This window comes from Protomyctophum parallelum, assembly GCF_964188405.1.
Source record: "Protomyctophum parallelum genome assembly, chromosome: 13".
Lineage (NCBI taxonomy): Eukaryota > Metazoa > Chordata > Actinopteri > Myctophiformes > Myctophidae > Protomyctophum > Protomyctophum parallelum.
This window is the reverse complement of record NC_139708.1, coordinates 13,597,651-13,625,267: the sequence shown is the minus strand read 5'-3', so window position 1 is coordinate 13,625,267 and position 27,617 is coordinate 13,597,651. Positions and strand designations below refer to the sequence as shown.

Sequence of the window (27,617 nt, the reverse complement as noted above, 5' to 3'; positions counted from 1 at the left end):
GGGTCAGGACAGCTAGGCCTTTTCGGGGAGGGGTCAGAATAATTAATGGTCTTAGACTGTCTTAGACTTAGCCTACTTGTTGGTTTGTTTAATGTTTAGTATAGTAGCCTATAGTATATGTAGGCCACTATGCTGCCTATAGTATAGCCTATAGTTTATATATAGTTTATATTTAGGCCTATATCCTATTATTTATTTATTTATCTTTTCAACTCTTATAACAATAGGCCTACATTTCAACAGATATATATGTAATATTATTAGATATTTATGTAAACAGCTACATTTGATAAATGGTGTATTTTTTATTTCCCATCCAACATTTTTGGGGTCACGCTTTCAATTTGTATTTTTGCAAAAATATGCTGCTGCATGTAGAGTAGACTATACTGTATACAGTATATGTAATGTCACTGTTATATTAGCAAAAGCCTATTGTTTGCATATATCATTCATTCTTTATTGTTTGATGATCTTAATCCTAAACTAAAATTAGATTATTTTAAATGTTAAATAATTTATAGTTTTCTGTTTTTTCTTTCATTCTTTATTTTTTAAGTTTCATTTTACATTATGTCATGTTGTTTCTTTTATTCTGAAATGTTTTATGAAGCCGACAAGCCGTCTTATTTTTGATGAAATTAAACTAATAATAATTAGCACAGTTGGGCCGCCGCCGATTTATTAACAAATAATAATAGTAGACACCTCACGAATCGATTCAACCATTGTGAGCTTGTAGTACGTATACGACAATGTTGAGTGCAGCAGCACTGATTAGCTACACCTGGCCTACGGAGCACCTGCTCCATGGATTACACCTCAGTAATGGCCGCGCCCAGGGCACCCCTCTGTGAATCGGTCTATAATCGGTGGTGTGGTGTGTAGTGTGTGTGAGAGAGAGAGAGAGACGCAACTTGGCCTGTTGTAGCGCCACCATGAGCCTGATTTTAAAACTGTCAAGTGGTATTTCTTCCTCAGCCTATAGTGGGAATAGGCATGCTTGGGAAGCCGTGGATATGCACGGCTTTGGAAACACCTTTTCCGTTCTTTTCTTCCAGTTGCGCTCTGAGCCCTCTCTTGATTCTCTCTCTGGGCCTATAGGCTATCTATAGTAGCCTATAGTATAGTATAGTATAGTATAGTATAGTATAGTATAGTATAGTATAGTATAGTATAGTATAGTATAGTATAGTATAGTATAGTATAGTATAGTATAGTAGTATAGTATAGTATAGGACTCTGGGCAATGAATATAATTTACCATATCAATGCTAAATGTATAGGGGTTAGGAGGGGTCAGAATAATTAATGGTCTTAGACTGTCTTAGACTACTTGCTGGTTTGTTTAATGTTGAGTGAGAAAACAATGTTGCACATTAAGCTAATCATCGGGAGAACCCTCAAAATAATTTGGGGACCACTGGTCTAGGGCTAGGCAATAAATATCTTTGTAAGATATCATTTTTTATAAATGTACCATCTAAATTAAAAACGTATAAGCTTATTTGTGCTTATTGATTTATATGTATTCCACTATAGGCTGGTGCTTTCATTTTTTTGCGTATAATTAATGTCTGTTGTACACACATGGACCGCTCCTCCCTCCCTCTCGCGCGTAGACTAGAGTCACATAATTCTACAAGTCACCCGTTTCGGCGCAGCACGCTGCACGCAGAGCGCTGGGAGGCCACGTGACACGGCACCATGTGACCATTATGTGGTGGGTGTGTTTTTCTCCCTTGATTCAGTGCGACGACGTCTCTCTGCTGTCGTTGTAGTAGAAAAAAAAAGTTAAGATGGCGACTGTTGTGCATCTGAGGATCGGGGACCTGGTCTGGTGAGACGACAAAACGCTTAATTAAACATTTACATCAGACACCACTGACCTTTAACCAACGTTGATGCCATAAAGTGTCATTTTGTTAATTTGCACGCCGTATTACGACGTGTTTGTTGGTATAACGGCGCGTTAAGGCCAGCGTACAGTCAACGTTAGCATGGCGGCTAGCGGAGGAACTAATGCAAATAATGTGTCTCCCTACCGCACCCAGGGGCGCCCAAACACAGCCAGGGACCCAAACACACACCGGGTCCAAAATACACAGGGGGAAACGAACATATATGCATGCTAACATCTCGCCGGGTCGCGACGAGTTGTTAGCTTAAATATCTGTTCTTTTTTTGTTTGTTTTAATAGCGGCACCGACATACTACGAGGCATGAAACAGGCTAGAGCCAGTTGCAGCCATCTGCCGTGTGTTACTTGTACCCGACATGTCATTAAAGTAACGCCACAGACAGGCATCTGACATGACAGGGCTGTATTTACTTTAGCCCCAGTACGTTCCCTCAGTCTTGTAAAGTATCATAAATAATATTTCACTAAAGCTATAAGTATAACTGTCTACGTGTGCTTGTTGTGACGAAGATAGAGTACATCTGAGTGGCACAAACTAAAGTCACGTTACAGTCATTTGTCAGGGTTGTGTGTCTACTCTGTGTACTGTGTACGGACGGATAGTACATTTGAGTAAAGTGACATCAGTTACAGTAGGAGTTGTTCCTGGTGGCCTTGAATGTGATGGTGTGTTGTTTCTTTGATTAGAAATATAAGTGTTGACTTGACAGCTCTGTATTCTGATACTACTACGAGAGTGTTTGTTCAGTAACGGGAGTCTCCATGTCTCTCCAGCTCTTTAAAAAAGGTTGGGATACCAATTTCCAATCAGGATAGAGATCTCAGACAGGATATTACAGATTAAAGAAGTGACATTCGAAATGATGATTGACAGACATCATTGCCACAAATAAATGAGCAGACAGATTTGGAACTGGGTCTGGAACACTAAACGTTAACCTGATAAATTGACACTTCTCCGGATTGGCTGAAGTTTGGTCACCTACCTACCTGGAAATGTATTTTCAGTTTAAGTTACAAACAAATAATAACTTCTATCACAGTAGTGCTTTAACAAAAAGAACAAACCTTTTGTTTCAACAAAAAAATGCACTTTCCCTACCGTTTAATGTTATTTAGTCTCACTCACTCACTGTCATTACATGATGTATGATCAGGTGATGACAATGACTGATTAGTTGTCAATAATCAAACACTGTTTTTCCAGGGGGAAGCTTGGTCGGTACCCTCCATGGCCAGGAAAGGTGAGACTAAGTTCTTTTAGTTAAAAAAAATCATTAGTAGTGAATAGCGATACTGTTAATAGAAACACACTCATCATCAGTGGTAAATACTATACATTTTTACTTTGCGGTTTTAATTCTAACCATTTTCTTGTTGCTTTTATCTTGTTCCATAAAGCACTTTGTAGTCCTGTATGACTCAATTTTATTATTATTTGTTTATCTATCTATCTCTTGTCTAGGTTGTTAGCCCTCCCAAGGACCTGAAAAAGCCAAGGGGCAAAAAATGCCATTTTGTTAAATTCTTTGGTACTGAAGACCAGTAAGTAATGTCAACAGCTCCTCTAAATCAGAGGTTCCCAAACCTTTTTGGCCATGCACCCCCTGTTACCTCCCGAACTAGCTGACACACCCCCCCACATGGAAATATAAATTGCATAAGCTATATAGAGTCATATATTTCCTATTTATCCACATATATGCACATATATGAACCTGAATATGGCATATATATGCAGGATAGGCTGTATTCTGCATATGCTTGCCATATTGCCAATGCCATAGTATGTTAATATATTTAAAATAAAACCATAGCACCACCATTAGCCTTTTCATGTGCGCGAGCACCCCCTAGAAGGCGCTCGCGCACCACAAGGGATGCACGCACACAGTTTGGGAACCACTGCTCTAAATGCTTGCTACAGCTGTCACCAATACCATCATGACATTTTACTTGACCATGACTTTCTGTCATTGGACATAGGAGCATGTGAATAAAAAATACACTTCTGTTTGACTTTATGAACAAAGTTTGCACAGGGCAGATACAAATAACTAAGTAAAGCCAAACTACAAGCTTACAATGTGTCACATCGTGCCGCATTGTGAGCTTGTAGATCGATTCGGCTATTTCCCTTATTTCTTTTTTTATGATTTGAAAATGTCTGAACAACATTTTTCAACGTTGTAACGGTTTGGCGAAATAATTGCGATTATCTCAACTAATTGCAATTATGTAGTCATTGTGACAGGCCTAGTAGTCACTCTCCCTCCGACATAATCCTTGTTTCTTTCGTTGTGTCTCCAGTGCATGGATCAAAGTGGAGCAGCTGAAGCCCTACCACCCCCACAAAGAGGAGATGATCAAGATCAATAAAGGCAAACGCTTCCAGCAGGCAGTGGATGCGGTGGAGGACTTCCTAAAGAAATCCAAGGGCAAAGAGCAGGTGCCAAAAATGTCTTCCTATTAAAAAATACCTGCTTGAGCAGAGTGTGGATGTGGGCCTTGCTCTTAGGACTGCTATTGAGCTCAGTATCTTTAAACGTGAAATGAAATTATGGTAGAGGTTTTGTTTTGGGTTATGTGGTAGAAGTTGTGATTAGTCAATTCTGAGAGAGTACAAATGGAACCGAATGGACCCGTAAGAGGACTACACTGCATGCATACAGTACAACCAAGCTACATGTGATTTGACATTCAAGGTGGGACTGGGACATGTTTTCTTTGTTTTAGAATTCAGAAGGCAAAGGAGAAGGCAAAGGAAAGAAGGCTGCCAGCAAGCCACTGAAAATCCTGGAGGAAGATGATGAGGACCTCAGCGCCCTCAAGGATCCGTCAGAGAAGGTCAGTAGGACATTGGAGTTGGTTATCAGGCATTCATTTGTTTTAGTTGTGGGTCAATGTGTGAGCTTCAATCTGTGGTAATCCAGTTTGACGTCAAGCATTCGCTGTTTGATATGCATTTGGTCACTGACCCCCATTTGATCTGCACTGTAAAATCCTGATAGTTAATTTAATGAGAGACTCACTTTTCTGACCACAACATAAGGCAGAGCCAGCCCAGCAAAATGCACAACCTCAAAGTTATAAAAAGGTTCAACTTTACCGCTGTAGAGAGAGCGAGAAAGAGTCAGAAGTGTGTTGTGCTCTGAAGTTGGGTGTAGTGCAACACTTGAGATGGACATAAACTGCCTAATGTGTAGAAGTAAGGCAGTGGTTCTCATTTGAAGGACCTGTAAGGGTCAATTTGGTTTAGGGATGCAACGAATATTCGAGCACCAAAACTATTAATCCGAATAGCCGAATATTCGGTATTCAGTTAGGTTGATTTTAGAGCAGAAACCGAATAGTTAAAAAACCGGGGTTACCTTTTCGTAACCTACTGTTTTGTTGTGATCAAAATGTAATCATGTATTTTGCCATTATCATGTAGCTCTACAACAAAGGTACAGCCATGACAGCAATGGTACAAAAAAGAGACATCTATTCGGTATTCGGCCAACCGTTTCCTATATTCGGTATTCGGTTTCAGCCAAGAATTTCCCATTCCGTGCATCTCTAATTTGGTTCCATTTGTACACTACAGTTACAGACCTGTAAGGGTCCATTTGGAACCCCCTAAGAAACCAAATCGGACCGTTAAGAGGGAATCGTTAAGGAACCGGAAGTCCTAAAGTGTAATAATTAGGTCTCTTAAAATATTCAGGATCAGCATTGGACCCCGAATATCAGGCATGGGTCGGACTCTAATGTCAATGTGTGTTTCTCTCCACCCTACCTCCTCCAAGGACTTAACTGACTCAGACCCCGAGCCGTCCACGGCTGAGAGGCTGGGGGCAGCGTCCGGCTCAGCCTTCAAATGGGAAGCCAGTGTAGGTGAAACCCCCCAAACCACCCACCTCCCCTCTGTTCGCCCCTCCAGCCTGCTCTGTTCTTCTGCCCTCTCTAATGCTTCAATGTGCAGCACGCTTCCTCGCCACCACACCGCAGCACAGCTGCTGACTCTGACCTTTCCTCCCTCTTTGACCTGTGTGCGTGTGTTTGTTTTAGTTTGTTGTTCACACTGCCTGTGGCTGATAAAGAACACACTTGGTGGTCACCAACTCTGTCATGGCTCGCAAAGACTGCTGGGTGGTTATGACGTACTATGAAAACTTGAGTTCATACTAGTGTAGCATGATTAAAGGTAGGGTGAGTGGTTCAGTGACGGGCGTCTCCATGTCTCTCCATCTCTTTAGTAAACACTAAACAGAAAATTAGTTTTGAGATTGCGATACCAATCTTATCCAATTAGGATAGAGAACATGCACAGGATGCAGTATAAACAAGTGAAATCATGACCCAAAGAAGTGAGCTGACGACATTGGATGTGGAACAACAAAGTGTAAGCTTATACATTTGTACGCTTTCCTGTACTTTTTTACCCTGCCCAAGTACTTATTTGTACTTAGTTGCACATGCTGAAAATAGCAGATCTACACACACGTGCACACACAATTAATACCACTATATGCCACAATATATTTATTCAGAATGTAAAGAAACTTAATATATAAAGTATTCAAATATAAGTGTTCTAGAGTGTCATTTTAACACAAGCGTCCCAGAAACGGGGTTGATGACCATGGAGCATGACATGCATTGATTGGTGATGGAGTGAACACTGGTAGACTTATGGTATGTCGATGCAAAGCCAATCACGGCAGGCCGATAGTATGCCAGTTAACCCTCTCCACATTCTTCTGTTTCCACTGCCGGTTGTATCCTACTAGCTCACATGTCCGTGAGGAGCCCCCACTGGGAGGATATGGCACCTCCGTCCTATTCCTCCTGTTCAACATTCCCCGCTGACAGTCTCTGCTCCCAGCCTGTAGGAGTACGTGCAGTTATAAATGTCACCATCCCTGCCCAGCTTCCCTCCCCTGAACACGGGCCAGTTGTGTTAATTGTCACTGTACAATTTAGGCATTTAGCAGACGCTCTTAATCCAGAGCGATTTACAATAAGCAAGAACAAAAAACATGGTAATGCATTAAAAAAGAATAGTCATCATGAATCATAGTGGAATATCTATATTATGAAACCATGCGTATACACTATTGAGTGCACCTACCGTATGTCTACATAAACTGCTATCTAAGTTACATAAGTTGAGCCTATGCATACGCCTGTAAGGTCGTCGAGGCTAGTGTAAGTGCTACGGACTAAGATGGAGTCTGAAGAGGTGGGGTTTCAGACAATCGGCAGAAGATTGGGAATGAGTCTGCAGTTCTGATTTCTATGGGAAGTGCATTCCATAGTTTTGGAGCCAGAAGGGAGAAGAGTTTGGGAAGTGTGGAGCGTTGTCCCGGCGTATTTAGCGGAGGTACTTACAGCCTCCGTCAGTACAGTTAGCTGATCTGAGCGTGCGGGACTGGTGACTTGATTAGGAGCTGGGCTGACTCCTGGGTGAGGAAGGGTCTAATTTGTTGAATGTTGGAGTGTAAACCTACAGGATCGAGTGACCGCTGTAATGTGTGCTTTGAATGAGAGCTGACTTTCCAGGACAACACCAAAGTTCTTGGCTGTTGGAACGAAAGTTACTAAGGTGTGGAAATAGTCAGCTCCTGCATGGGGCAGAAGAAGAGAAGCTCAGTCTTACTCTTGTCTGGGTTCAGCTTGAGGTGGTGAGAAGACATCCACTGTGAGATGTCAGCCAGGCATGTAGTGATGCCTTCTTCCACCTGAGTAGCAGAGGGGGGGGGGGGGGGGGTAGAAACGGTCGAGTGTCATCGGCGTCGCAGTGATATGATGGATTGTGAGCAGAGATGACGATATCGAGAGATTTAGTGTACAGGGAGAAAAGGAGGGGACCAAGTACAGATCCCTGTGGGAACCCAGTTAGGAGGGGGGATGAAAGCAAACCTTTCCAAGAAACCTGGTCGGTTAGGACGTAATGCTATAGGCTGGGGACCTGTCAGCAGGGAGTAATGGGCGGGAGGAGCCTCTACGTCCTCCTGATGGGGGCTCCTCACTGGTACGTGAGTCAGTAGGATACAACAGCGGTGACGACGACTAAATTGGAGAGAACAAGGGGTAAAAAGCGAAACAAAAACAATTTTAGTTAGTGGGCTGGCTAGCTAAGTAATGTCAAGCAGGCACACATCACTTCCACCTGTGATTTGCATGAGGCAGGCTCTGCAATGACATACATGTGGTCAATTACTATGGGTACTGAGATGATTGCTCAATTTGTACCCATTTAAATCAGGGCCCATTTTAGTTTGGTGACACTTGGTGGATGCACTTAACCAGCTGGTAGGATGGGAAAAGAAGTGGTATTCTGGGTCCAGAGGGGAAGTGATTAACTGTAAATGCCTGCACTAATATTCTTTCTCTTTTTCACTACGTAAAGCAGTGGGTCTTAACCTTTTCGGGATCGTGGCCCAACTTGAACATTTCAAGAAGTGTACACGTTATCGGCTGCCATGTTAAGTGTTCAGATGGGTGGGCCGCCTCAGAGCATGTTTGTTCTAATGATCATTAATCGATTGTGTTCCCACTTGGATCAATGGAAATAAAAAAATGTGATTTCCTATTTAGTGGTATCACAAGGAACAGTTCTTTCTACATTCAGTTTTCTTTTATGTTCTATCAAAGGGTAGAACAAAAGGGAATATTAGAATATTACATAAAATCAATAAAAAAACTAAAGCAAATGTTGACCACCTGAAAGAAACTTGCACGGTGGTCTTTTTACACAAATGGCGTTTTCAACTATATTCTTAAAAAAAAAAGTTTGAAGATCCTTTAGTGCTGCTGCCGGCTGCCCCGCTATCTTTTATTTGGTCAGTTCATTTTAGAGTGTCTCACTGAGTTTTTTCCCCCTTTTCTCTTCTATTGTAGCCTGTCAAGAACGACCCACATTTCCACCACTTCCTGCTCAGCCAGTCTGAAAAGGTAGCCCTCTTGCCTTTCATTGTGTCACCAGGTCTTTGTCCCCCTGTACTTTGTATTGAGTTCCATCCCTGCTAGCCACGGGAACTAGTACGGATGGTTAAACCATGCATTTAGCCATAAGGGACATGGCATTTTTAGGATGGCACTGAAAATAGCCAGACGGTGTGTGAAGTATAAAATAGGGAAAGGTATATCGTCAAACCCTAAATTTAAACCTCTTAATCCCTAATTCAAACCATAAACCCAAACTGAATATTTTCCTAATTCTAAACCTCATCTCTGAAACACATTTTAACTGTAAAAGGACATTTTCCAGGAGCAGGAAAATTAACGGTCCTCACAATGTTTCAGAAATTGTACTCTACTCGTATGGACGTTTGTTCCTCAAAAGTATAGTGTGTGTGTGTGTGTGTGTGTGTGCGCACACACACACACACAGGCCCATTTGAAACCTTTGCCACTGGAGTGTAGCAATCGGTGGCACAACTAACTTAAATGTTTGCTTTTGATGTTGAAAGTTCCCTATAATTTATGTACTAGTGGTTGAAAGGTTGTCAGTAAGCAAGTGATAGAGTTGGAGAATGCATTTTAAAGTAAAGATTTGCAGACAAAATTAAGCTGACGATTAATTGTCATACAAATAATTGCGAATAATTTTTTTTTTTTTTTTTTGAGTGGTGCAACCACTCCCAAGGAACGGCAATGTCTGTGTCCTCCTATGTGTCCGCCTATGTACCTATGTGGCCATGAGCACGAGTATGACTATTAGTACCAGTAGGGGTGCTGTTGTGCCAGAAACGGAGAGAGAGATAGTGCTGTACTGTTGCCTGCTAATGAGAGAGAGAGGGGGGGTGGTGGGGGGGGAGAGAGAGGGGAGTTGCACCACTCAGTTCACACGGGTGTGATTCTTTTATTGAACATTGGAAAGTAAACATTTTTTATTCTGTTTTACTTCATATTCACAAATTGCACAGGGCAGATATGACAAATGACTTGAATATACGAAGAAATCACTGACACATTCAGGGCTCGACAGTGCAACTAGGTAGTCGCATATGCTACTAAAAATAGCACCGTGCGAGTTGTAGAATTCAATTTGTAGCACTGGTGCGACTACAGAATTTGACCGTTCAATCGTGATAAAGACAATTAAGGCTCTGATCCCGCAATACACATTCTATTAGTTTCAGTTCTATACCTACATTTATATTTGTAGTACGGCGGTGTCGTTCGCCAAAAAGAGCAGATCTACAAGCTAACGACTCGATGCATCCTTAGCTTGAAGATCTGTTCCCCTTGCTTCCACCGCACAGCCCTCGGCCCTCCCCCTTTTAGCACTCTGTGCTCATGTGCTGTGTGTCTGTTGTTCCCTCGCAGGCAGCACAGAGCGTCAGAGTGAACGCAGCATGATAGCGTCCCCGACACGTTGAATACTAAACTTATTTGTAAAGTTCGAACGCCAACTTTTAACCAAACGCGGGAGAAACACTGTGCACGGCTGCACACACAAATAAAGATTGCACGCGCGCACGCACATGACGGATTATTATCGATCAAAACAATCCTTAGCGTCGCTTTTAAAAGCATGTGTTGCACAGCATGAATGATATTAGTAATCACCGACCTGGCTGGATAAATATCAGTGGTCCATCCATTGTGTGACCTGATTAACGAGCAACGGTAGGCAGCCGAGTAAGTTACCAGCTTAGTAAATATAGTCTACTGTAGCTGTGTGTCAGATGTTCTGTCTGAAGCAGTCAAAGCCAAGGAGAATGTTACAATTTAATTCACAATCGAGCATCTTGCCCTGCATCGAATATCACATGATAGAACAGCAGGATAAAAACGGATAGTCTGTCTATCCATCCATGCATCCATGAGCAACATAGATAGATAGCTATATAGATAATAATTTAATTTATCTATCTATCTATCTGCATAAATAAACAAAAAAATTAAAATTATATCCTGATGAATATCAATATTAATTAATATTAATATTAATTAATATTAAATATCCTGATGAATATCAATATTAATATATAATTGCTGAAAATATATTGTGATATAATATTTTACCATATTGCCCGTCCCTACCTCATATCACTTTATTAAAGAAAAATCACACCTGGGTGAAGTGAGGGACACTCTTATCATCGTACATCATCATGAATAATCTCGTACATCAGAATACCTAGCTGTGATTGGTTTAATAGCTGATTTGCTCGTTTGCATATGACGTATACATTTTCCTTTCAATGTCAATGGCATTTAATGTTTTGATGGGACAAGATTTAGTGGACATTTGACCTGAATTCCCCTTTCATTGTCAATGGCAAATCATGAGATGTGTGGGGAGTCTGGGACTAAAGCTATGTATACCGGTATACATAGGAGGGGCTAGCGCCCCTCAAAAACACATTATTTGATAACTTTTCATCGTGCTCCTAAAATAATTTGTGTGCTACTAGATTTTTCAACTTAGTCGCACATGTGCTACTTGGAAAAATGCTAAGCATCAAGCCCTGGACACATTTAATGTATATATATTTTTTTCTCTTTCCCCAAAATTTACAAAATAGTGGAAATAGTTGATCTACAAGCTTTGTAGATCTGCTATTTCTGCAATTGTTTGTAATGTTCAACATGCTAGTGATTGAAGATTATACAAAAATAAATGTGATTATCTCAAATAATTGCAATTAGGAGAATATGTAGTAATTGTGACAGGCCTAGTTGTAACTGACTGAAGGCTTCTGTTTTCTGCAGCCTGCCTCATCATTGGAACCCATCAGCAAGCGTCTCAAGATCATCGAAGAGGTAAAGGATCTCTTGACTAACTCACACAACCACCAGATACATGATACGTTTATTGAATTAACATTGTGTGAAGATGTAACGCAAATAATGGACAGTTAATGTATAAAGACGGAGGAAGAGGAATTATTTTCTCCGTTCATTTATTGAGAATTGAGAATGTCCAAATGAGAGTACGGGCAAGGTCCCCATGCAGTGGGTAAAACCAGGCCAAGGACCCCTTAGGCGAGGGAGAGATGAAGCAGGGATCCATGTACATATTGTACAACATTGTGTTGCAGATTAAACTTTTTCATAGATTTCTTAAATGGCGTCGGTCTTGTTTGACATCAGTATCAATGTGTAGCATTGAGTTTGATTCATGTTACTATGTATTTTCAAACAGTTAACCACATAAACCTGCTATACTATAAGCCTCGCAGCACAGAATAGGATGCTAGTAGGGATGTACCGGTATGGAAATGATTGGCCGATACGATGTTTAAAATAACAATTTAGCCGATACTGATACCGATATATGTTTATTTAGTTTTTATTGTTCTTTCCCCCTTTTGTGCCAGGGAAACTTCAATACAAGAAATACATGTTCAGAATCTACAGCTTGGTAGGCTGCAGATGACTAACACACCAAAAACGCAAAATGTACCAATGCTTATCAACAACAGATAAATATCAGCTACTGCGATCGGTTAATGTCAGTTTTATTTGCTGATGCCGATAACAGCAAATATCGGCAGATACAATATGTGGCCGATACATCGGTGCATCCCTGGATGCTAGGGTTCAAGTGGTTACTGTAAAAAAAAAAAAAGACCCCTGGGTTAAACTAAGACGCTTTCCCAAAGTTCCCAGACATAATGGTAAAGCTCCCAGCCCTTGTGTGGGTCGATTCTCAAACAGTGATTTTGCATTCAAACTACTGCCGTAAAAAGCGTTGCCAGCTACGTTGCTGCCGAGTCACAGTTGGAAGTGTTGCTCAAGCTGCATTGCGTAAAGGCTTGAATAGCACAAGGAACTGGTTAATGGCAAGTGAGTTTTTATTTTAAAACGGGTTGGCGGTTCACTGCGTCATTGGAGCTCTGGGAGTCCAGCGCAAACATTTATATTTTTTATAAAGGCGTCACGCCAGTCACACAGTGACAGGTGGCACCGTGGCAATCGCAATAGACTCAGTGCACAGTGGTCACTGGTTATATTGGAAATAAAGGTGTTACCAACTAATGAAAGCTCTGTTCCATTCTGGTCAAATAGAAAGGTTGCTGATATTGTGCATGTCGGCTCATTCAAAGTGTATTCCACGACCCTCATTGTCCCTTGAGGGCGTTCCAAATGGCCCCTTATGGGTGTGCAACTCTGAGAGTGTAAGAAAAGAAAAGAGCCAAAAGCCTTATTTATACTATGTCATACGACTGGCACTCGCCGAAAATAGCCAATCTACATGCATCGTGATGCGATAGGTTGTGAGCATGTAGATTGGCTATTTTCGGCGAGTGCCAGTCGTATGACATAGTATAAATAAGGCTTTTAAGCACCAATGAGTGCAAGCAGTGTTGGCAACTTGTCCAAGTCTGCTTATTATAAGTGACTTTGGGATATTGGTAGTTGGCGGTTGTGTTTTTTTGGACTTTCTAAATGTTGTTTGAACCAGTGGTTCTCAAACATTTTAATGTCAAGGACCCCCCTACATTTATATGTATTTGTCTGCAGATCTCCCATTTGAAAATATTTTGTGCCAGGCACCCACCATAGATTTGTTGCCAAGGACTACCTTTACGACCTTTTCTCCAAAGGCTCACACTGACAAGGATGTATAAAGTCATTAAATATGTCATTTCTTTGTGTATTTCTGTCGTATCTGCAATTCTTTTTACAGAAATGTAACTTATTTATACGTTCCAATGTTCAATGCCAAACACACAATTCAATCGTTAAACCATTTATTTGTTTCAATTAGTCATCATTTGTCAAGTATAATGTCATGATCATGGTGGCCCTAAATCTGACCTGTTCTCTTTGGTTGTTCAGGACACAACGTCAACGTCTATCCAAGCAGCAGACAGTACGGCCATCAACGGTAGCATCACACCCACAGATAAAAGGTATGTTCATGTTTACAACATTCATAGCTGCTATAGACTAATCCATAGAGGTGTGCCCAGGGCGCAGCCATAGCTGTGGTGTACCATTAACCCATTTTGACCTGAGATCAGATTCTAAAAATGTCTTCTACATCCTGACCGTTTTCTGAAAAAGCTATGTTTCTGTCAGTCGTTCAGATCGATTTTTCAAAAATAGCTCGCTATGAGCTTGTAAATCTGCTATTTTTCAATAGCTAAAGCATAACATAATGTTAACACTAAAAGGGGATCCCGCCCAAAATGCCCTGTAGTCCACCTGGACTACAGCGCACTGCTCCACGTCTATTAGTGCAGGGCCAACACTGATATTTTCATGAATTGGTACCACCTAAGGTGAGCGTAACATTTTTATATTTTTTAAGTGGTGCAACCACTTCATTAAGTAGCTTTGTGTGTGCAACACGGTAATGTGGGGGTCACAATTGTGATTAGGTCATCTCATTGGGCATGTGGCTATGGCTGAATTTTAGGCCAAGGCGTGTTGTTCGTCCAAAATAATGCTTAGAACGGATTCAGAATCATGAAAACCCCCTAGTTTGACACATCACATGCTACTTAAAGTATAATGAAATTTGGAAAGTTTTGCCTTATATAGGTTGTATATGGTGTGGTCACATATAACTGTCGATAACTGACATTAAGCTACTGAATTGTAAGACTTAAAAACTATGTAGAAATAGAAAAATCTTACGGTCACCTTAGGTGGCTCTGCCCCTGGAGGTCTGGAGGGTCTTGGAGCAAAGGTAGTTATAGATCCTTAACATAGTTCCATGGCAAATCCAGCCAGTTACAATAGAATATTTGTTCCAGGCTGTTCTCCGCTTCACAAATCTTACGTACACTATAGTATTTCGACCAAATGGCTAAAAACCATTATGTTGCTGTGTTTGTGCAAAGGAAAAATACTAGTGAATCCACCACTGTGGTGTCTAGGGATTTGAAGTTGAATCCGAACACTGGTTTATCCGAAACACATTTGGCTGTGTAATAATTGAATACTAAAAAAGACAATTAATTCAATGAGCTCAAAAGCTTTATTGAAGTTTTTTATTATTATAAATAAACATTATACAGTATTGTTTACAGTTTGCTGTCCTAAAGGCCAGTTGTCCCAGTTTCTATAGTGTTCATGCATGGTTCTTAGACCTGGATAAAATGTCTGCTTGCATAGCTATGCATATTTCCAAACGGATGCAGTTCTTAAGCTCACTTTCCCAAATCTTTAATGTTGGAGTGTTTTTTTTTTTTTTTTTTTTTTTTAGATATTTTTTTGCGGCTTACGCCTTTTATTGATTTTTTAAGGGACAGATAGTAGGCTGACAGGAAACGGGAGAGAGATGGGGGGATGACATGCGGTAAAGGCCGTGTCGGGTTCGGGAGTCGAACCCGCGGCACACCGCGACTGGATCACCAGTCCGGTGCCCAGACCGTTACGCTACGGCCTGGGCCTGTTGGAGTGTTTTGACCTGAAGAAATCCAACATCCAGATGTTTAGACTGGTTTGCTGTCTATATTAAGTAATTTGTGTATATTCCAATGTCAGTGTTTGGCACTTAGGGACTTTAGTGTTCTAAAATCTTATTTTTATATGTTTGTTGTGGCTTCCACCTTCTATATTATATATTTTTTATGGAGGGATAGACAGTAGGCTGATGGGAAATGGGGAGAGAGATGGGGGGTGACATGCAGTAAAGGCCGTCTGGATCGGGAATCGAACCCACGGCACACTGCCAGACTGGAATACCAGCCAAGGTGCCTGGACCGCTGAGCCATGGCCCAGGCCAGTTTTCTAAAATCTCTTGACACGTGTTTGTGACATCTTTCCAAATGTTTTGCGTCTTTACACATTGTCTACATTTTCCCAAAAGGTACCTTTGTCAACCAAGTGTATTTCATTATTTTGATTCCAATTTCAAATAATTTTGTGTATTGTTGAGTCAGTGCTATATGGAACCAACACAATATGCAGATGTGTGTCCTCTCCCCTCTAAATGTGTAATTATCGTCTGTTTGCTGTTGCATTGTTGTTTCAGTGAAGGACTGAAAGTGCCTTATGACATTTTTCGCATGGATCCTGTGTTTTTGACTGAGTTTGGGCCAATCTTGTTCTTTGTCTCCAGGATAGGCTTCCTGGGGCTGGGGCTGATGGGAAGTGGCATCGTTTCGAATCTATTAAAGATGGGTCATGTGGTCACTGTGTGGAACCGCACCGCAGAAAAGGTACCTGGACGATCCCCGATACGATCCACTGAATGATATTAGAGGCGGAAATCTCTAGGTATCTGACGATTTGATTAAAAATCGATTTCCGATGCATCTCGATTTCAATACATTATTTATCACCCTCACTGTGTGACTAATAAACAAAGTTCTTTCTAATGATCCATAATGAAAATAGATTACGACAGAATACAACCCACTGGACAGTGACATCTAAACATGTCCCTAAATTCAGAGGGACAGGTGCAATATTTATCCCTGATATATTTTTTCCATTATTTATTTTTCTGGTTCATATTCTTGTTAATTCGATATGGAACATTATATGATACAACAGTGGCATACAAATAAAACGAGCTCAACTAGAAAAGCATTGGTCAGCGTGGCACAACGACTGTATGTAAATATAATAAAATTCATAATGAATTCATCCCTACCAAAAATCATATCCAGTCTGGCTTCTGTGTCAATAATAATAATGATGACGCACGTTTATTCTTTTTCCCCAAGATGCACCCTTTTCTTCAGTCAGCTGACCACTAGAACCCCAGAATCCATATTCTGGAGCAAACATTATCCCAAAATTATGAATCTACAAGCTCACAACGCGGCACGTTGATATATTGTGAGCTTGTAGATCAGCTGTTTTTGGTGAAGAGATCTGAAGTAGAGGAGGAAAAAGGTGTGCCAGGTACACAGACGACTCGGGTCCAATTCACTAAGTTTGATAATGCACACCTGTACAGGGTCCATACATACGTCATTTTCCAAAAGCATCTAAACACGGCCTCCACTTTTCTTATTAAATGATCTGTGAATTGTAAAAGTTTGACTCCCAACGTTGCCTTTGTGTTGCAGTGTGACCTGTTCATCCAGGAAGGGGCCAGGTTAGGACGGACCCCTGCTGAGGTGGTCTCCATGTGTGACATCACCTTCTCCTGTGTCTCTGACCCCAAGGCTGCCAGGGATGTGAGTACAGCAGTGGTTCTCAAACCTTTTCACATCAAGGACCCCCAAATTGACACTCATTAGCCCGTGGACCCCCATTTGAGAAGATATTCCAGGGACCCCCATAAAAGAAGATTTTCACGACTAGCAGTGATTCTCAACCCGTTTAATTTCAAGGACCCTCAGTTTGAAATGCATTAGTCTACAGACCCCCATTTAATGACATTTATATCTCTGGGACCCCAATTTCTATTGTAAAATCAATGTTAATTTAGTTGTTAATGAGGGTGTACAAATGGAACCAAACGTACCCGTTAGGGTCCATTTGGTTCATTTGTACACACTCAGGCCCTCATTTATCAACCGTGCGTACGCCAAAATATGGGTGCACACCGAAATTACCGACATTTTCGGCATTTACCATTTCCGCCAAAGCTTGAAATTGAACTTGAGTAGGACAAAAAGTCACTTCTGGTCGGGAGCTGTCGTACGCTTTGTCCTCACCTGTTTTTCTGTCGTAGAACAGCGGAGCAGCATTGTTTGACCAGCTGAGAGGCTGTCACAGGCATCTAAACATATGTTTTCACTCCTAAAATGTATAAAACTAATAATATGTGAAAAATATATATTTTGTAAAGGCATGTCATATGAAATTGGTAGGATATTTCCAAGTGGGCAAGCAATTAAAATCGCGCAATTAAAAACAATGTTGCAAGTCATATAAGCCATTTAAACAGTGTTTTGCATGAGCGCATACTGGAACTCCCTCAAAACTAAAACTATGACCACAACTTATTTTTACTGACGGAAAACCAAATAAAAACTATGCTGTCTTGACTAAAACTTTGACTAAATATATTGACAATTTTGTCTGCAAATAGAGGGACTAGTGGAGAAGAGATCCAGTAGAGAAGTCCTACTGGAAAGAGAAGTCTAACTTGTGTGTGGGTCTACAAGCTTGGGAGCTTGTAGATTGCCTATTTTCGGCGTAAATCAGTCATTACGACACCATCGAGGCCTGCCAAAATATATTTTAGTCAACTAAATCAACTGTCGATTTACCGTAGTCTACTATTGTTGTATTTAGTCAACTAAAACTATACTAATAGTATAACATTTTAGATGACTAAAGACTGACTTAAATTTTGCTGAATCCTGGTCATATCATGTCCATGCAGCAAGTATCAGCCATTCTGGTGGGCTCACAGAAACTATGTTTAACACACGTGTGCAGTTGGTGATGGGGCCCAGTGGAGTGCTGCAAGGCATCAGACCAGGAAAATGCTACGTGGAGATGTCGACTGTAGACCCAGAGACCATCACAGAGCTGGCACAGGTACATGCACATGAATCTGAATCTAGCCAGGGCCCTCGCACGTCCGTACACAAGCATAGTCCGTATAGGGACACACTTATTTTTCCTACATTTCACATTTCACATTTTTGGAAATGGAAATTTTTGGAAATCATTTTTGCCCATAATGACATAGTTTCAAGCCAACCAACTTCTTTTTTGAGTGTGTAATGCTGCCTTGTGTTGTGGACATGAAACCGTTATCTACACTTCAAACATGAAGGAGCCCTTTTTCTAGTTTACTGAAATAAAGTATAGGAATACTGAAGCCAAAAAAGGTATGATGACTGCTCTCGGCTGACGATTGTGTGTGTGTGTGTGTGTGTGTGTCTGTGTGTCTGTGTGTCTGTGTGTCTGTCTGTGTGTCTGTCTGTCTGTCTGTCTGTAGGTGATCACGTCACGGGGCGGTCGTTTCCTGGAGGCTCCAGTAGCAGGCAGCCAGCAGCTGTCCAACGATGGCATGTTGGTCATCCTGTCAGCCGGCGACCGCACAGTCTACGAGGACTGTAGCAGCTGTTTCCAGGCCATGGGCAAGACCTCCTTCTTCCTAGGTATACACTTCCTCCTCGGCATGCAGCCAAGTGTTGGCCGGCATAATCACACACCCATGGGGTCCCTGAGTCTGGGGACACTGCACAAACAAAGTTCCGAAGATAAGTTTAAAGTGAAGTTGACCCCAGCAAAATGACTTCATAGTAGAGCCCTGTGCGGGAGTGATTTATTAATCCCACTCCTGTTGAATGTCTGACCACTCTCGCCCAATCCGGCAATGATTTCATTCATTGACCGCCCGCAGTGACCACCTGTCCGCCACTCCCGCCCGCAACAACAAAAAATGTAAGTCCCACTAAGTCCTGCACCATCCCGCAATTTTGTTCGTTTAGTCACGCAATATTTCCATTGAGATCGAAAAACATTACGTAATACATTTACCCAAACTGAGATTGAGCAGGCATGCACGAGAGAGGGGTTGTTTTTCTTTGCGAGGAGTTGTCAGCATGTCTTATATGGAATCAGGTTGCCAAGGGAAAATAGCCCATCTACAAGCTAGCAATATGTTGAGACGAATCTTCCATAAAACCCAATGGTCTCGAATATATCATATAAGCAAAGGTTAAAGCCTCAGTCTGTGATTTCTTCACCTGATTAATCAAACAGAATTTGACCTATTGTGTTAATTGTTTAGGAAACAGGATTTGGCCATACAACATCATTTCAGTGGAGAGATTGTATTTTGCGTTTGAGTTTGATTTGGCGGTTCTGGTTTTGTTTGTTGAAGGTGAGGCCGGCAACGCAGCGAGGATGATGCTCATACTCAACATGGTGCAGGGAAGCTTCATGGCAACCATCGCCGAGGGCCTGACCCTGGCCCAGGCCACCGGCCAATCACAGCAGACCTTACTGGACATCCTCTGTCAGGGTCAGATGGCCAGCACCTTTGTGGACCAGAAATGCCAAAGTAAGACACACACACACACACACACAGTAGTATACATCCACATTCAAAGACAAACTAATCTATGAAACAAAAACGATTAATCGTAATAGAAAAGATTATTCTTTTAGTTGCCAATTTAGTAATCATAATCAAATCGGTAACTAGTGTTTTTCCACTAAACCTATATTTTCCAGGGTTAAGTGTAACTACACTAAGGAGGAGTGACTGCGACGTGTTCTGAGCTTGTAGATCGGCTATTTATGGCAATGTGGTTTGGTCCAAGTTTCAGACCAAGTACCGTGCTGATGGGCAGGTTTACTAAAGTACTGCGTTTCCTATGAAATCGATTAAATGGTTAAATTGTAGGTATAATTTGTAGGGGGGTCATCTCAGCTAAGGGTTTCTTCACCTAAAAATAACTTTTAAGACCCCTGCTCTAAAGTATTAAGATCCACACAGCACACTCTTGACATGTAACAAAGTGGCCTCAGTGTTGACCAGGCCACCTCTCTGTGTCAGATATCTTACAGGGGAACTTTAAACCAGACTACTATTTGAAACACATACAGAAGGACCTGAGGTTGGCCATCTCCATGGGCGACGGAGCCAACCACCCCACCCCCATGGCAGCAGCAGCCAATGAGGTGAGACCCTGTCTACACGGTCACATCCGGTCTGTCAGGATGTTATCTGTTATTTAACAAAAAACGCTGATCGGCTAATTACAATTATCTGAAATCATTGCGATTATGCGACTATGGAATAATTGTGAGACCATCCGTGGTCTGATATGGATACTCCAGTGCGGACCTAGACGCTGGTGGAGGCAGATGGAGAGTCATGCCAATGGAATGTAATGGTGTTAACCTCCCCCACCCGGCCCCTGTAGACCCCATCACGTGGCTCCATGTGGACCACAGATTCCCGTAAAAAAAATGGTGACTCATAGGTTAACAAACGGCACCATCCAGCGCAAAAAAAACTAAACTCAAATTATGTCCTTGGCAGGGAATGAGTTTTAATGTGCACCATTGTATTCTCTACCAACAGTACACAAACCAACATGTATACAGTGTAAGTGTATACAGGGTACCTGCACATTTCTAGTGACAATTGAAGGACTTTTTATTTATTTTTTTATTTCACTCCTTGAAAACAAGTTGCAGCAACTCATTTTCAATGAGTTTTTAATAAAAAAACTACTATGAAATGTAATGCCTCAACTCCTAAAATTCCAAGTGCTCGTCAGGGTGGGGGGTCCCCTCACTCCCCTGGAGTCTAAAGAGGTGAGTCTTCAGACTGCAGCATGGAAATTTGGAGTTCCACAGTTTGGTAGCCAGAAGGGAGAAGAGTCGGGACGTGTGGAGTGTGTTGTGTTGACCATTTGTCCATTGTTTGGTCTCTGCAGGTGTACAAGAGGGCCAAGGCGTTGGACCAGTCAGACAACGACATGTCTGCCGTCTACAGGGCCTACATTCACTAGAGCCAGATCTGCACCTCTCCTCTGGACCAGCTACACTTTAACTCTCCTTTTTACTTTGCTTTTTACTTCCTTCCTCTCTAATGATTTTTGTTTCTCTTTTTGCCTGCCGCCAGTTCTGCCCAATTTATACTCTGGTTTTGCGCAGCCAGTTGTCGCGTGATCAAAATAGCCGATCTGCAAGCCTCTGCTGCATGGTGTGAAGACGCATAACCACTTTATACATTTTTCACTCTAAATGAAATATCTTCGCTGAAAATAGGCGATCGATGCGTTGTGAGCTTGTCAACCGGCTACTTTTCTGCGAAGGTTTTCCCAGAGTGTGGATGCTAGGGTTTAAGTGTTGAATGCACAACATGATAAAGACCGTGCTCATGGTGATCCTGCGGTCACTGAACCTCGGGTCGTTCCTCTCGGCTAACGGAGCTGGCACAGGCACGGCGAGGAGAAAGGATTCCATGCAGGCGTTAGGTGAACCTCCCGAGGAGAAAGGATTCCATGCAGGCGTTAGGTGAACCTCCCAAGGAGAAAGGATTCCATGCAGGCGTTAGATGAACCTCCAGGTGTCTTCTCTCTGTTGTTCAACAGTCACGAGGCCATGGGATGATTACGTGATTAGAAAAAGCTCACAATAATTGTATCGGGGAGATTTTAATTCTATCATTGAAATTGTCCTATCATAAACTGAGATTGATTCACATTTGCCATATCTCGTTAAACTCTAAAAAGTTAAATGGACCTGTAAGGAGCACTCTTGGTATGCTCTCTTTTTCACTCGACACCAAATCCCTTCGCAAAAGAATATCTACAAGCTCACGAAGTGTTACTTTTTGGTGAACGTTCCACCCCAGAATAGGGTTGCTGGTGTTCAAGTGGATTACAAAAGTGGCCTTTTAAGAGTTTTAGCAGATTTGTGATTATTGCGATGATAATCAAAATTATTTTGGCCTCAATCGTGACATGACATTTTCATGTCGTCTCATCCATACTAGAGTGCTGCTCCTGGGTTCTGGATAATGTGCATGCAATAACGAAGCAGCATAATAGGTTAATGATCCGAAATTGTGATTTTTGTTTAGCAATTAATCTAATCGTAAAAGTCAACAATTAACACCTTATTTGGTAAGCTGTCGCACCTTTATAACTTGTCTCAGCATTATCACACAAGGGTTAAAAGCATAGCATGTAGTTGTATATAGTTATATATGTATAGTTTAAACGACAAAACAATTTCCCTCTACAGTTATCAGCCACTGGAGTAGTGATGTGATGTTTACCTGCAGATAGACAGCTGCACACTGGCTGAGCTTACAGATCCGCTATTTTCGGCCCACCCCACCGGCACGTAACTTGCATATAAATCAGGTTTGTTTTGTTAAGAGGCAACCTTGAGCATTGCACTGACGTTGATTTAAATGTAATGATGCTATATGAATGCTCCACGTTAGGTTGCACTGCTGTCTCCTATTTCTGTCTGTTGCCAGGCGAAACGTGCCCCACTTGTGAATTCTGATGGTAAATTAAGTTAAAGGTTCAGTAAGTGATATTTCTTTGGTTAAAATAAGCGCTGAATAGTTCTATATTCTGATAATTGTTTGTTCAGTAACGTACGGGTCTCCTTGTCTCTTCGGGTCTTAGTGAACAGAAGATATATGTATAGCACATTCTGCTAAACTTGAAGGAAATTGGCCTTCCACTTTTGCTGATACTTCCATCGTTGCCACAGAGCTGCTTAACCTAGGATATGAGTATGAACAGGGGTCGATCATCTATAGCAATTTCAGGCCTGTCATCTCATACAGACATACAAGGTAGAGACGAGACGAGGAGACACCTGTTAACTGAAAAAACACACTAGCAATGATTACTATCACAATTTAGAGCACCAAATGTCTTTGACAAAAATAGCCCACGTAAAGGTTGTAGGTTGGTTATTTTTGGCGAACGTTCCCCCTCCCATAATAGGGTTGCTGGGCTCCAAGTGGTTTTAACAGCAGCAAAATCTTTGTATCACTTACACTACCTTCTGCCAGCACCTTGCCATGGTGAAGTTGCGTTGCATAGGAGTCACAGCGGATACATGGCACGGACGTTTGGCTTTGGTAGGAGCACAGGTTAACGAGATGTATCACTCCTGTGCAAATTATATTATTAGGTTAATTCTGTGTGGAGGTTGTTTTATTATGTCCTGAATTCCATGAATACAAAAAATTCTGTGGATTTTGTTTCTTTTTTCTGTTTATATATTAACCTGAAGACAAAGGTTAGCAAAGCACCAAGGACAGGTCACTGCATTGCCTTAATGTTGTAACTCTTGAGTGTTTGCAGAATAGATGTATTTATTTATTTCTGTCTAATTTCTAGACCTTTTTTCTTTTTTAAATTTATTTTTATTTTATTTTGTGTTTTAACGAAATTTGTGTTGCTGTCGAGCGTTTTTCTTGAATTAGGTTAAAGATATCAACCGATAAAGTTGAGGCCTTAAAAATTGTCATCGAGACTTGAGCTTGCCACGGTCAAAAACATTTGTTTTGTTTTGTTTTGTTTTAAATGCTGGAAGAGTTCTCATTTTCCCATTATTAAACTTTTTGAACAAGACTCATAACCCCTTTTCTCAATTGCATTTTAACCATGTCAGTGCTGCTTGTACTAAAAACAACAATTCTGTTGGAAAGTGTTAATGTTTGCAGAATCAGTGATACTGACTAAAACAATTGGAGAAAGTTGAAACATTACAACATTAAAGCATTTTAAAATGTAACGTTTTACAAAAAAAGACCCAATCTACAAGCTCACAACGTGTTGTGAGTTTGTAGATTGCTCATTTCAACTAAAGCCTACAAATTAAGCATAATAGCAGATGTGCAAGCTAAGGACACATTAGCTGGAAGATCTAACCCGTTTTCTAGGCAAGCAACACCGTTGTGTGATTTGTGTATAAATTCAACTTTAATTCCTGGAAAATAATTATAGTTAATGGTCCATTTCTGTTTATTGATTTAAAAACTAAGGATCCCCCACCCCATTTTCACTGGTAATTGTCCCATTTCATTTTATACATTTAAATTTTGCCAAATTAATATTCTTTCGTTTTTTTAGTTGAAGATCCTATGACCGTACAGTGTATAGACATGTTTTAGGAAATCGATATGTAAATATCCTTGCAAGTGTATGGGTTGTATTTACACACGCATACATAACACAACACCAACACAGACTCTCATAAGGGGTGGGTATAAAGTTTTGTTTTTGACTTTACAGACTCTCATTGTCTCTTAATACTGTAGACGATTAAATTGTAGTGTAAATTGTTTACTACTGTGTGTGGTTTATCTAATCTGGCTTATAATCGTGTTGACCCGAAAGACTTGGATCCAGTTGTGGAAGTGGAAAGTGGATATGATGGAATTGCTTTTCTTGGGGGGATATTTATGATTTTTGTGTACATGTGGAAAGATGTTTGTTTTTTGTGCTCTTTATTAAAATCTTTAAATTGATGTTGCGTTTGCACTGGGTTGTCATTTGAATGAACACTGTTTGATTTAAACAGTAACACTGATAGTTTTGACACAAGGCACAAGCCCTGAGCGGGAAAAATAACCTGTGTTCTAATGGATAGGTGGCAGGCCTCCAACAATGTAGTTAACTTATTATTTAGTCAAAAGCTAATACTTTCCATGGGTTCTGCATTTATAAAGCCCACCACACTTAACAGTGATACAATAGGCCTACGTATCACGATACATGGACGATATTGGTTCATTATGGCGATCCGATTCAATGATTTGAAATGGATACAGTAACTATGTAAAATACATTGACATTATTCTAAACTAAGTAATTAAACCCATCTTTTTATTTTTTCTTCTAAAAATTGCTAAATAGTACCACGCACAAAAATGTAGTATTGATACAATCGATTATTTGCATTGCAAAACGATACGATACATAGTCAATGTTGCTGTTTTCATTTCGATATACTTCTTGAAAATAAAAGAGATTTTTCGTTGCAGTTACTATATCGTTACACCCCTAAAGAATAGCCAATCTACATGCTCGCTTGTAGCTTTGTTTGATTGATTGATTGAAATATTTATTAACAGTTTGTAGAATTTACAGTACATTTCAAGCACAAACTCAATACAAAGACTGTCAACTGTGAGTGGACGACCCAATTAAGCATTACACTTGTTTACAACAGGGTCCACATTGTTTGATTGATTGATTGATTGAAATATTTATTAACAGTTTGTAGAATTTACAGTACATTTTAAGCACAAACTCAATACAAAGACTGTTAACTGTGAGTGGACGACCCAATTAAGCATTACACTTGTTTACAACAGGGTCCTCAGTGGCAGCGGTGGCCGAGTGGATTGTGGAGCGGGCTAGATATCGGAAGGTCGCCAGTTCGAATCAGCGGTCCGACACGTTAAAATTACCACCGTTGAAGTGCCCTTGGACAAGGCATTGAACCACTACCATGAAATGCTCCATGTGGGCCTGGCTGTAAACAAGTATCTGATGCTTAGTCCAGTTACCCTTGGTAAACTTGATTTACCAGAACGCATTTCTTCTTTCTTCCACATTGTTCAATTCATCAAAACATTTAAAGACATACAAACATTTAGAGACATACAAATAGACATTTCTATGTAGCTAAAGAACAGAACAGGAATTCATCATATGGGAAGCAAAAAAGGGAAAAGATACAATATACAGTGAGGGGAAATGGGGGGGGGGGGTGGGGGGGATTCAGATTTTACAGAGGCCAGTTTCGAATTGCAGCCATCCGTAGGTGCCCTTTGAGAGCGGTTTTGAAGGAGTCAAGGGATTCACATGTCTTAATGACTGTTGGTAGGGCGTTCCACATTTTGGTGGCATAGGAGCGAAAAGAATTTAGTCCCTTGTTTGTGCCGAATCTGGGTTGTACATGGTTTGTTGCACTCCCTCTGGTGTTGTGGGTGTGGACTTTGTTTACATTAAGGAAGTATTTAGACAGGTACATGGGTATCTTGGTGGTGTATCGAATCTTGTGGACCAGACCCATTGCAAGATGCTGTACTCTGTCGACGACCCTAAGCCATCCCAGCCTGTCAAAGTGGGCAGGGGTGAGGTGGGTTCGGGGGGTGAGGCCAAATAGGAGCCTGACCAGTTTGTTTTGGGAGGTCTGGAGCCTTGTTTTGAGGGCCTTTGAGGTGCTGTGGTACCAAGAGGTGGATGCATAGTCAAAGAAACCTTGTACGAGGGCTCCTGTTAAGGTCTTCAACGTGTTTTTGCTGACCAGTGAGGAGATCCTGTAAAGGAATCTTGTTCTTTGATTGACTTTTTTGATTACGTTGGTGGCCATTTTATCACCGGAAAGATTGGCCTCCAGGATGGAACCTAGGTAGGTAATTTGATCTTTTCGTGTGATAATATTGTCACCCACTCTAACCAAGAAGCCATCTGCCTTGCTGAGTTTACTATTTGATCCGAAGAGGATGGATTCAGTTTTTCCCAGGTGTAAGGATAGTTTGTTATCAGCGAGCCAGGTGCAGATTCTACCGAGTTCAGAGCTGAGGGTCTTTTCAACCTGCAGTTTGTTCCTGTCCGAGACCAGCAGTGCTGAGTCATCTGCGAACAGGAACAAGTTGCAGTCACAAGCTGAAGTCATGTCGTTAACATAAATTAGGAACAGTAAAGGCCCTAGTAGGCCTATGCTTCCTTGTGGGACGCCACAGCTCACTGGGAGGGGAGGGGACAGTGTTCCGTTCACCTCCACCATCTGTTCTCTCCCCTCCAGGTAGGATTGCATCCAGCTGACTGATGTGCTATCAAAACCAATAGCTTTAAGCTTGTTAACCAGTATGGAGTGGTTCACGGTGTCAAAAGCCTTTTGGAGGTCCAGCATGACCATGCCGCAGTATTTTCCAGCATCCACCTCGTGTTTGATGTGATCGCTCAAATAGAGGAGGCATGTGTCAGTGGAGTGGGATGTTCTGAAACCAGATTGGAACTCGTACAGCAATTTATTAGTGGCAAGATACTTTTCAACCTGTTCATAGACTATTTTTTCCATCACTTTCGAGATGGAGCTTAGAATAGAAATAGGGCGGTAGTTGCCGGGTTCTAATTTACTCCCTTTTTTGTACAAGGGGGTTACTTTGGCCAGTTTAAAATCTTGGGGGACCTGTCCTTGTTTGATGGAGAGGTTAACTATGTGGGTGATGACTGGAGCTATGGAAAAGGCTGAGTCTCTGAGAAATTTGAGTTTCAAAAACATCGACGGGCAGAAACCTTATAGCTTCGATCCAATTATTTTATTTCATTTCATTTATTTTATTATCAACCATTCGAATCTTCTCTTCTCTGTCCTC

General features: G+C 41.3%; 1 protein-coding gene across 1 annotated transcript; it reads left to right on the top strand.

Annotated features, from left to right (window-relative positions):
- Window positions 1-1,769: 1,769 nt before the first annotated feature.
- Window positions 1,770-24,755, top strand: glyr1 (glyoxylate reductase 1 homolog (Arabidopsis)). The gene is made up of 16 exons (XM_083780255.1): window positions 1,770-1,840; window positions 3,129-3,165; window positions 3,387-3,466; window positions 4,232-4,370; window positions 4,658-4,768; window positions 5,713-5,796; window positions 8,810-8,863; window positions 11,633-11,683; window positions 13,706-13,779; window positions 15,939-16,038; window positions 16,897-17,007; window positions 18,221-18,322; window positions 18,729-18,891; window positions 19,620-19,799; window positions 20,298-20,422; window positions 21,187-24,755. The coding sequence occupies exons 1-16, from the start codon at window positions 1,800-1,802 to the stop codon at window positions 21,259-21,261; spliced, it is 1,527 nt and encodes a 508-aa protein (XP_083636381.1). The 5' UTR covers window positions 1,770-1,799; the 3' UTR covers window positions 21,262-24,755.
- Window positions 24,756-27,617: the final 2,862 nt, after the last annotated feature.